Consider the following 12,499-nt stretch of genomic DNA (forward strand, 5'->3'; position numbering starts at 1 on the left):
TCCAAATCACATCTTTGCATTCCAATGACCCCTACCGCTGTCTACAATCAAGACGCCATTTATAAAATTTGCCCTATTGTGTATACCTTAATCCCAGCTATGTTTGTAGTACATGAGTAAAGAAAATTCAAGTAAAAACATACACTATGAGAACATGTGCAGGTATACAAAAAATGGCTTTTTCATGCTTACAAATCACGCTTTGAGGAAATTTAAGGAGCAGCCATGGACAATGGAAGCTCAAAGCGGTTAAGAAAGGTGATCTATTTAGGATAAAGCCCATAATGAATATTCAGAGCCCGATATTCAGTGGAACTTAGCTGAGTATTTACATTTCTTACATACCGCTTCTATTTGAAGTGGTTTACATTCAGGTATATTTGTCCCAGTGGGCTCACAAGCTAACTACTGTACCTAGGGGCAAAGGAGGGTAAGTGACTTACCCAGGTTCACAAGGAGCAGTGTGGGAATTGAACCCATAAACTCAGGGTGCTGAGGCAGGGTTTCTAACCACTAAGCAGCTCCTCTACAGATAAGTCCTGCTCTAGATTTTCAGTTACACATACCCAATACCCTGATAAGTATCAGCTATTGCATTAAACCTGGAATTCAGCGCTGGTATCCAGGTACGGACAGACGCTGAATATCTTCTGTCTATAGAAAGCCTGTAATGGCCAGTGTTTTTTAAAAAAAACCCACACACTTTCCCCCATGGGTTGAACATTGACCAGTTAAATTCTAGGATTATAAATGATAGGGAATATGTGTCAACAATGTGAAGGGATCGTGCCTGCTTGATAGATGTGGCTTATTAATAGAGTATACCCCATTTCAGTTCTCCTGCTTACATTAAACAGAGAACATTTTCTTGCAGCTCTGTTTTACTCATTTTCAAATTTTTCAGGAAACAGTCACTCCCTTCTCCTGCCGTGTAACTATAGGGCCTCCTCTTTCATTTTTCTTTCTTCTAGCTTCCCTTTTCGTATAAGAAAAAAAGCCATCATCACTTTCCCCAAAAGTGTATCATTCAAGTACAAAGACTGAATGGAGTCTAGGATAGCCTGGTGCCAGCCATTGCTGTAACAAGACAATGTACTGGTGAAAGCCAAATCTACTTTACTTTTTTTTTTTTATTAGACAGAGCAATGCAACATAAGAACATATGAATTGCCACTGCTGGGTCAGACCAGTGGTCCATCATGCCCAGCAGTCCGCTCACGTGGTGGCCCTTAGGTCAAAGACCAGTGCTCTAACCGAGTCTAGTCTTACCTGCGTACGTTCCGGTTCAGCAAGTTATGAAAAAACAGATCCTGTTGTTCTGCGGGCTGATTTCCAACTATGCTATAAAAATCATTTACCATCCTAATAGCACATTTTTCATCTAGCAGAACTTAAAAAAAAAGCTGAGATAAAAGTGAAATGTGGAAAATAGGTGGATGAGTTATCTCCACTTGTTCCATGCATATGTGGTTCATCTTTGTCACCTGGATGTGATATCCCGATAGTCAGAAGAATCCTCTTTCTTTTCTTCCTTCTGCCACTTGCAGGTAAAAACTTGATAGTGTTTACATATCAGTTATCATGCATATGAAATGCTTGGCCTCATTTAAAAAAAAAAAAAAAAGCCCAGCAAACACATACCTCCAGATTCTATACAGGGCACCCAGATGTGCCTGAGATGTGCTCGCAAATTAATTGAATAGCGATTTCTGAACCATAAGAACATTAGCCAAACTGAGTCAGACCAATGGCGAATTTAGCCCAATATCCTGTTTCCACAGTAGTCTATCCTGGTCACTAGTTAATGGCAAAAATCCAAATAGTAGCAAAAACCCAAATAGTAGCTACCGATCCCAGGGCAAGCAGTGGTTTCCCTAATATCTGTCTCAATAGCAGACAAACTTTTCCTTCAGGAACATGTCCAAACATATTTTTTTAAACTGCTAACCACTCTTACCACATACTCTGGTAATGAGTTCCAGAGCTTAACTATTCTCTGAGTGAAAAAATATTTCCTTCTATTGGTTTTAAAAGTATTTCCCAGTAACTTCATTGAGCATCCCTTAGTCTTCATAATTTTTGTTGGAGTAAAAAATCGATTCACTTGTACCCATTCTACACCATTCAGGATTGTGTAGACTTCAATCATATCTCCCCTCAACTATCACTTTTCCACGTTGAAGAGCCCTAACCTCTCTAGCCTCTCCTAATATGAGAGGAGTTCCATACCCTTTACCATCTTTAAACCTTTTCTAATTCCGCTATATCTTTTTATGAGATATAGCAACCAGAATTGAACACAATAATCAAGGTGAGGTCGCACCATGGAGTGGTACAGAGGCATTATAACATTCATAGTCTTATTTATCATCCCTTTTCTAATAATTTCTAGCATCGTATTTGCTTTTTTGTCATGGCCACACATTAGACAAAACGTTTCAGTGTATTGTCTATAATGACACCCAGATCTTTTTGTTGTGCACAGACCCCCAAGGTGGACAATTGCATCTGGTAACCATGATTTGGATTATTCTTACCAATGTGCATCACTATGCATTTATCCATATTCAATTTCATCTGCCATTTGGACACCCAGTCTTCTAATTTCCTAAGGTCTTCCTGCAATTTTTCACAGTCTGCATGGGTTTTAACAACTTTGAACGGTTTAGTAGGGATTCGGGCAGCTTTATTCAAGCATAGGGTGCAGCAAGGTAGAAGTGATGGAGTCTGGATTTGGCAGAGGCAGAGAAGAGCACAGATAGGAGGGACTTACCAGCTGAGCAGAGCTCGTGGGAGGTGGGAACATAGGGGGAGATAAGTGAAGAGAGATAGTGAGGGGTAGCTGAGTGAATGTATTTGTAGGTCAGTAAGTGGAGTTTAAACAGTATTCAGAAATGGATGGGAAGCCAATGAAGTGACTTTAGAAGAGGGTAACTTACAGAATATGAGTTGTGCAGCCAAATTCTGGATGGATTGAAGAGGAGAAAAATAGCTGAATGGAAGACCTGAGAGTAGCAAGTTCCTATAATCTAACCGTGAGGTGATGAGGGCACGGATAAGGGTTTTGGTAGTGTGCATAGACAGGAAGGTTTGGATTTTCAAAATATTATAGAGGAAGAAGCAGCAGGTTTTAGTGATATGTTGTATCTGGTTCATAGACAAAATCGCGCGAGATAACGGCGCGCCGACAACTGAGCGCAGACAACTGAGCGCAAGGTTGACGGTGCGCCGAAGAAAAGCACTATTTTAAAGGGTCCGACGGGGGGTGTTGGTGGGGAACCCCCCCTATTTCACTTAACAGACATCGCGCTGGCGTTGTGGGGGGTTTGGGGGGTTGTAACCCCCCTCATTATACTTGAAACCGAACTTTTTGCCTGTTTTTTTAGGGAAAAAGTTCCGTTTTAAGTATAATGTGGGGGGTTACAACCCCCCAAACCCCCCACAACGCTAGCGCAATGTCTGTTAAGTAAAGTGGGGGAGGTTCCCCCCCACACACACACACCCTGTCGGAGCCCTTTAAAATAGTGCTTTTCTTCGGCGCGCCGTCAACCTTGCGCTCAGTTGTCTGCGCTCAGTTGTCGGTGCGCCGTTGTCTCGCGCGATTTAGTCCCGTCACCGTTGTATCTGGGTGGAGAAGGAGATGACTCTGAGACTGCGAGCTGACCAAACAGGGAGGATGAGAGTATTGTTCACACAAAGAGAGAATGGGTGAAGTGGGGAGGTAGGTTTAGGCAGGAAGATGAGCAGCTCCATTTTAGCCATATTCATTTTTAGATGGTGGTGAGAGATATAGGAATTCTATGAGCGTCAAAGCATTTACATTGCCGGCCTGTGCTAAGAAAAATCTAGCACCGTTGTTCTAAAGATTTCTAACTATATCCTTGAAACTATCCGGTCTAGTGATTGCTGGGCCACAAAGCCCAAATTGGTATCGCTACCAATCTCTCCTTAAATGCTGATCATTTTTTCAAACTGGGGCAACAAAGATGCAGACAAAATATTAGGTAAAAAAACAATAAAGCAAGCTTGAATGCAAGTTCACAAAAACATTAAAAAAATAGTCATAAAAGCTTGAAAATGAACCACTTTTTATTACACAGAGCAACTAATACAGTCTAATACAAATCAATCATTTGGCAGTGCCCTCTTTACCAACTGTCGGTAAAAAGCCAGGGTTCTTTGGCTGGTGCTCCATTCAAAAGTGGCTTGAGAAGGCTCTGCTTTGCAACCTCAGCCACTTCATCCCAGGCATTGCTGCTCTCGCACACATTAAAAGTAGGATTTGCTGGATCTAAAACAAATGGCCTGAAATTTAAAAAATAAAAAATAAAAAAAATTGATTAACAAAATCACCTAAACATCACACAACTACAAATATATCAAAGTAGTACAACACTGCCTAACAAGCTTAAATGGATATATTTGAGTCTGACCTCTAATTCCCCTCCCCCCTTTTTTTTTTACTCTGCCATAGTAGAGGTTTCTGCCGTGGCCCGGAGCGCTAAATGCTCCAACGCTGCTCCGACACTCATAGAATTCTTATGAGCGTCAGAGCAGCATTGGAGTATTTAGCGATCCGGGCCACGGCAGAAACCTCTACCATGGCTTAGTACATGAGAGCTTATGTTTGGCTTCAAGACAATCCAGGTGGTTGGGACTATCTGTCTGATCAAAATGTAATGCATTCCCAATGTTTTCTGGAGATGAAAGGACAAATTTTGGCTTTCCAGATCATAGAAACATGTTTTACGTCATTTGATTATGGGCTCCTTTTACGAAGGTGCGCTAGCGTTTTTAGCGCACGCAGGAAATTACCGTGCGCTACGCTTCTAGAACGAATGCCAGCTCAATGCTGGTGTTAAGGTCTAGTGCGTTAAAGCACTAGCGCACCTTAGTAAAAGGAGCCCTATATTGCATGAGGAACAAATTATGATACGAAATATCCCAATTAGATCTAATCAAGAGAGGGAATCAAAGGAAATCCCAATATCTCTCACCATCCAAATTTGGAGCGGATGTTTATATTTATTACAGTACTTTCTATACTGCCTAAAGAGCAAACGCACAAGGCTGTTTACAGATTAATATCAGAGAGAAAGGAACACCAATATACCAATAGGACAGAAGGAAAAGGGAAGAGGATTGATCCAAGTCTAATCAGCCTAATCCCACTTAACACGGACACCAACAAAAGTTACAGGTTTTTATAAAATTAAATAGACTGGCAACTCTTTCAATGTTTTCATCTGGAGTCGTAAAAACTGCAAAACTTAGTGGTCTGCATTAGAGAATGACACAGGGATAAATGTATCCCCATCCCTGCAGGGACTGATTTTCCCGTCCTGTCCCCGTGAGTTCTTTTCCTGTCCCTGCCCCATTCCTTCAAGCTCCGTCCTCATCTCCAGAAGCCTCAAACACTATAAAATCCTAAGTGTTTGAGGCTTTTGCGGTTAAGGCAGAGCTTACGGGAATGGAGAGAGACAGGGACAGCACCAAAACTCGCAGGGACAGGACGGGGAAATTGAGTTCATGCGGGGACGGAGACAAATTTGGCCCCGTGCCATTCTCTAGTCTGCATTACATAGAAAATATAATTAGGACTTCTGTTCCTAGGTTTTTCTAAATTTCCAGCAAACGAGCGGGTCTTTGAGGGTACTAAAAATATTAGTGGTTTGTCTGTGTTTTTGCACCACAGGTGCCATTGCTGGTTTCACCTTTTCTAGCGGAATCAGATATTTATTTATTTGGGATTTTATTAGTCACCTTTATGAAAATATGCATGTTTAAGTCAACGAGCTGTCAGCACAGAAATGACACAAAAAATGACTGGAGGATACAAAATAAGCAAGTGGAAGCATGAGAGAGAATGAGTGGAAGTGGGGTCTTCTGGTGTTTGTGTAATAAATACCTTTTTTTTTTTTTTTTCATTGGAAGTGTCATATCTGTGTTTTGAGTTAAAACTTAAAATTAGAAGCCCTGAAGGGGCATAATCGAAAAAACATCTAAGTCCCTTTTTGACCTAAGGCACTAGGGCCCTGATTCTCTAAAAGTGCGTCCCGATTTTAGGCAGCTGTAGACGTCCTACAGCTGTCTAATCAGCCAATCGGGATGCACGTTTTTTAAAAAAAAATGCTCCCCAGGCAGGCCTGAATCAGGGCCTAGGTGTCTTGCGGGCCTCGCCTTCAATATAGGCGGCCTGCCTGGGGAGCATTTTTTTTAAAAAAACGTGCATCCCGATTGGCTGATTAGACAGCTGTAGGACGCCTACAGCTGCCTAAAATCGGGACGCACTTTTAGAGAATCAGGGCCTAGGTGCCCACAGTAGGCAGGGAAATGTCCATTCTCAAAAAAAATGTCCAAAATGTGTTTTTTTTTTAGAATGGCCTACCTGTATGTTTAGGTGTTTAATCGCCCAGACTGCCACTATATCTGCTTTAAGCCCTATTCCAGCACAAAATATTTGCCCAAGTCAAGACCTTTTAGGTATGGGAGGAACCAGTCCTTCGCCTAAAACCATGATTCTCTAACCAGCATCTGTCATAAGCGCCAGTTAGGGAATCATGGAACCGTTTCCCCCTCCCCCCTGCAACGATCGCAGCAGGATGGATGCCCAGTCCCTCCTGCCTGCACCCGCTCTAACTCTCCCACAATGATTGTAGCAGGAGAGATGCCCAGTCCTTCCTGCCAATAATTGCCGTGACCCCCCCCCCCCGAACACCTGGGCCAACCAGAATCTTAGGCCCATCTCCCAGTGCATTCTGGGATATGCTGGGAGTGGCCTAAGATTCCAATTGGCCAGATCACTAAGACCATCCCCCAAAGTTGTATTGTTTAATAGTGATCGTTTAGTATTTGGTAGCCTTATTATTTTGGAGTGCAGTATTTCAAATAACAAAGGGACTACTGAGAGATCAAAATCAAGTTGTCCAATAGAGATTACTGAATGGGAAGAAACATCCAAAGAGGCACAACACCTCCTTAATCCCTCAGTGGTTGCTGTCCTCCTCCCTCTTCCCTGAAAGTGAAATAGAAAGGAGATACCAGGCTCTATGACAACTTCAGGTATTTTAAGTCTGAGAAGTACTCTAGTGGTTAGAGTGGTGGATTTTAAACCAGGGGACCCAGGTTCAAATCCCACTTTAACTTTATTTATTTATTGTGAGCCCTCCAGATACTGTACTTAAATATATATAAGCCACCTGCAAGCCTGAAGGCTATTGAAGTAGTATATATTCAGGTAAAGTATGTATTTTGTTGTTCTTGTAGGACTTCATAATTACAAAATAAGAGTTAAAGTGGGATTTGAGCTTATGTCCCTTAGTTTAAAGTACACTGCAGTAACCACTATTTATTTTGCTATACTGCTCTTCCAGGGGAGCTCAGAATGGATTACATTAATTTATTCAGGTACTCAAGCATTTTCCCTGTCTGTCCTGGTGGGCTCACAATATATCTAATGTACCTGGGGCAAGGGGGAGGGATTAAGTGACTTGCCCAAGGTCACAAGGAGCAGTGTGGGTTTGAAGGTACTCAAGCATTTTCCCTGTCTGTCCTGGTGGGCTCACAATCTATCTAATGTACCTGGGGCAAGGGGGGGATTAAGTGACTTGCCCAAGGTCACAAAGAGCAGTGTGGGTTTGAACCCACAACCTCAGGGTGCTGAAGCTTTAATCACTGCACCACACTAGTTTGCCCCTCTGCTCTGTAGGGACGTTTCTGTGGTAATTCTTCTACAAATGCTGCCAGGGATACTTCCTTGTCCCTGCTTTTTTTGATGTTCATATGTTAGATATTCCAGTTTGTAAAATGGCTGCTCATGCTGGATGTCCTTAACACACAAATGTCCATCTCACTTATTTTTTGAAGCCTTTCAGAAATGCCCCTCTATGTCATATGTTGTAGATTTATTAAAATCGCTATTTAAACTTAATTCTTGACTTAAGGGTGACCATTTTATTTGCTTCATTTGGTTTCCTTAAGCTGTGGGCTAGATGCCTCTTGCTGATCTTGTCTCAGCTGTGCCAGAGGTTTGCTTCATTTCTGTTTAGTTCTTTCAGTATAAGACATTATCAGGAATAATTTAGCTCAAAATGTTCTGTTTTGCAACCATAAAAACTAGTAGTTAAAAAAAAATCATCATGGGATCTTGCTACCATAAATGTAGTTAACAAAGAGCTATAGAGATGCTTTGAAGTGATTTATTAGCTATCTAGTAATTAAATAAGATTATCATGATAAGAAAATTACCTGAAATCATCAAAATAGACTAGAAAATACTAGCAAACTGAGTTATCTGGCTTGAGTCACCCAAAAAACAAGAAAGAAGAGGTGAAATGAATCTTCATAAGGAATCAGTGTCACAGTGAATGGTTTTAATCATCCAACTGGATTCAGATCAGTCATCAATGGCAGAGTTGGGTTTTTCCAAGAACTAAGTGATGTGTGGTTAAGAAGATAAGAATAGTCATACTAGGTCAGACCAACACTCCATATAGCCCAGGTTTCTAACAGTGGCCAATCCAGGTCTCAAGCATCTGGCAGAATCTCAAAGAGTAGCAGATTCCATGCTACTGATACCAGGAATAAGCAGTGACTTTCCCCCATGTCTATCTCAATAGCAGACTATGGACTTTCCCTCCCCTCATCCATCTCTCTTTCAAGCTGAAGAGCCCTAACCTTTTATGCTTTTCCTCATATGAGAGGAATTTGGTTCCTTTAATAATTTTGATTTGAGATTTCTTATCTTTAACTCTTGAACCTGGAATGGTTTCATAGGGCATCTACCCTCCCCCCATTCCCACTCCCTCTTTCCCTAACCCATGTTTATCAAGTAACCCCTTTTCAATAACAGTCAGACAATTTGTTGAAAGAAACTAGGTCACAGCGTGTTTATTGACAACAAAATTAATCATACACTACTTATATAACAAAACACATATCAGTTAACTTAATACCATATATCCCCCAACTTCCTGCCATGTCAGCTAGGACTAGTGGATGGCATGGACTTCCAAGCCCCCATTGGGTCACCTAACCCATCATCCACTCACTACTAGAGCTTGTGGAGAGAAATAATCTGATGAGATCCAGCCAGCATGGTTTCTGTAAAGGAAGATCTTGCCAAACGAACCTACTGTGCTTCTTCGAGAGGATAAACAAACAATTGGACCATGGTGACCCCATAGACATCATATATCTGGACTTCCAAAAAGCCTTCGACAAGGCATGAGCGCCTGCTAAGAAAACTGTGGAACCACGGAGTGGAAGGAGACGTGCACAGATGGATCTGTAATTGGCTGAAGGACAGGAGGCAGAGGGTGGGAGTAAAGTGACACTACTCGGAATGGGAAGCAGTTACAAGCGGTGTCCCGTAGGGGTCAGTGCTAGGACCACTGCTGTTCAATATATTCATTAATGACCTAGAAGCAGGGACGAAGTGCGAGGTTATAAAATTTGTGAACGACACAAAACTCTCCAGCAGGGTTAGAACTGTTGAGGAATGTAAAGCGCAAAACATACTACACTAAACTAATTAGCACAAACAACCCCGACACAAAAACACTCTTCAACTTAGTAAAAAAACTTACAGACACAAACCCATTCCTTGCCACCCAAGGCAACAAAACACCAACAGCTTCCCAATTAGCTGACCATTTCAAACTCAAGATCATCAAAATCAGAACTACCTTCAACAACTCAACTACCATACTCGACGAGTTAATAACTACCCCCACAACAGAAGAAGCCATAACAGCAGACAGAACATGGGTCACCTTCCCAACTCTACAATGGCCTGATTTGAACCGACTATATAAAAAATACAGCCACACCTCATGCGACTTGAACTACTGCCCATCGTATCTACTCACAAATGCCTCCCCTAAATTCAAAACCAGCCTCATGCAGTGGATACAAAGCACTCTCATAGAAGGCCAATTCCCACAAGATCTTGGAGAGATCATAATCACACCCATACTGAAAGACCAAAAAGGTCCTGTAGACACACCTACCAACTATAGACCTATCGCGTCGATCCTATTATATGTCAAGCTGATTGAAGGACATGTGGCTCAATACCTCACCAACTACATAGCTGACCACAATATACTTCACTCATCTCAATCAGGATTTAGATCTTACCACAGCATGGAAACTCTACTAGCAACACTACTGGACATAGCCCGACAACACCTCAGTAAAGGACACAGGATCCTAATTATCCAACTAGATCTCTCCGCAGCCTTTGATCTAGTTGATCATACCATACTACTCCAGATACTTGATGCAATAGGGATCTCAGGGGTGGTTTACAACTGGTTCCAAGGATACCTTAAAACAAGAACATACAGAGTTAAGATAAACGGTTCGAAATCTAACACATGGTCAAATCCATGCGGAGTCCCGCAGGGATCTCCACTTTCACCCATTCTATTCAATCTCTACATCTCCTCCCTAGGTACCACTCTAGACAACCTAAATGTAACATCCTTCAGCTACGCAGACGACATAACTATTCTCCTCCCCTTCGAAACCCAAGACCACACCTCAACAGGACACCTGGAAACAATACTGGACGAAGTAGAAAAATGGATGACAAACCACAAATTAAAACTAAACTCGGACAAAACCAAATTCTTAATGCTTGAAACGGACAAAAACCCATCCATAACAGACCTGGAAATTAAAGCAATCAAACACCCAATCCAAACCTCCCTCAAAATCCTGGGAGTGCTGATAGATAGATGCTGCACAATGCAGGCTCAAATCAACAAAACTACCCAAAAAGCATTCTTCACAATACGCAACTTAAGAAAAATAAGGAAATTCTTCGACAAACAACACTACAGGATCATTGTCCAATCCCTGGTACTAGGACTTGTGGACTACTGCAACATCCTATATCTACCATGTCCTACAAACATGATCAAAAAACTACAGACCATTCAGAACACTGCTCTCAGACTAATCTACTCCCTCAGAAAATATGACCACATCACCAACGCCTACCTAGACTCACATTGGCTACCGATTAGAGCCAGAATTCAATTCAAACTATACTGTCTAATCTTCAAAGTATTCAACGGTACTGCACCTGCCTATCTAAATGATCGCCTAAACCGTAACCTTCCACCCAGAATAAGAAGAACTCTGACACCATTCTCATACCCACCACTCAACGGCACTCATCGTAAAAAGCTTTATGATAACCTCATAGCAACGCATGCAGCAAAACTCAAACCCTCCATCACCAGATTGTTAACCTCAACATCTGACTTCAAAGCTTTCCGTAAAGAAATCAAAACGCTGCTATTCAAAAAGTATATACAATCTACCTAATCTCCCTCTCCTCTTCTACTTACACCGACCAGGTTTTGCTCACTCCCTGGCACCTTACCCTCAATCGACCAAAATAAAAACCAAAAAACATGGAACCTAATTCATCCTACCGAAACCGATTACCTACCAACGCATGGAAACAGACTATTGATATGTAATGTAATGTAACTTGATCTATCTTCCAATATTACTAAGTCTACACTCATTCTGTTATTAAGTCTTACCCTCAATCTGTTTTCTCCAATGTCATGTACCCTCCTGGAAATGTCCAGCTTTCTTCTTATGTAATCCGCTTTGAACCGCAAGGTACAAGCGGAATAAAAATCACTAATGTAATGTAATGTCCACACTCCAACATTGAGCCTAACGACTATCTTAAGAACAAGAAAAGGATCCTGTGACCTGGAGGTGGCTGATTTAAATAACCTGCCTTCTCTGACCTGCCACTACCCGCTCTGGCCAATACCTGCATTTCCCTTTGGTGGAAAGCAACAGTTTTAGAAAATGCCTCCTGTCGCTTCGCTTGCTAACTCTCCCCCCTCCCACGAGTAGCTATTCCTTCTGCCTATCTCTTGGGCCATCCAACCCAAGGTTAACTCTGCCTATTGAAGTGGGCTCTTAGGCTCTTATTGTTTGCTACTCAGATTAAGTCAAGCAGCGATTGTAAGGGCAACAAACCTTTTTGTGAGGCAAGTAAGTAAAAGTAAGAGGAAAAGAAGGCTGCTTTGGTTCTCAAAAGTAGTAGCTGAGAAGATAAGGAATAAGAGGATAGCTTTCATAAACTACAAAAGATCGCAGAAAGAGGAAGACTGGCAAAAATATCTGGAAAAGTTAAGAGAGGCTGGTTGTGTAGTCAGGAAAGCAAAGATGTAAATGGAAGAAAAAATAGCTGACACAGTAAAACAGGGAGGCAAGACATTTTTTAGATATATGAGTTAGTGATAGGAAGAAGTGCAAAAGTGAAGAGGAGGAATATGTAGAAGCTGATAAAGAAAAGGCTGAATTGCTTAACAAATATTTCTGTTCTGTGTTCATGGCTGAAGCACCGGGAGCGGGACTGCAGAAGACAAACATGAATAGGGATGGAGAAGTAATAGACCCTGATCGAGTTTCAGAGGATTGTATTCATGAGGAGCTAGCTAAAATTAAGGTAGACAAAGCG

General features: G+C 41.7%; 1 protein-coding gene across 1 annotated transcript in view; it reads right to left on the reverse strand.

Moving 5' to 3' along the window:
- Positions 1-4,148: 4,148 nt before the first annotated feature.
- The window catches only part of LOC117361092 (2'-5'-oligoadenylate synthase 1-like), a 66,590-nt gene continuing 58,239 nt past the window's right edge, over positions 4,149-12,499 (reverse strand). The window contains exon 9 of the mRNA XM_033946004.1: positions 4,149-4,305. Within this exon, the coding sequence (XP_033801895.1) occupies positions 4,149-4,305 (157 nt within the window). The remainder of the gene's footprint in view (positions 4,306-12,499) is intronic.

Source organism: Geotrypetes seraphini, chromosome 1 (genome assembly GCF_902459505.1).
Source record: "Geotrypetes seraphini chromosome 1, aGeoSer1.1, whole genome shotgun sequence".
Taxonomy (NCBI): Eukaryota; Metazoa; Chordata; class Amphibia; order Gymnophiona; family Dermophiidae; genus Geotrypetes; species Geotrypetes seraphini.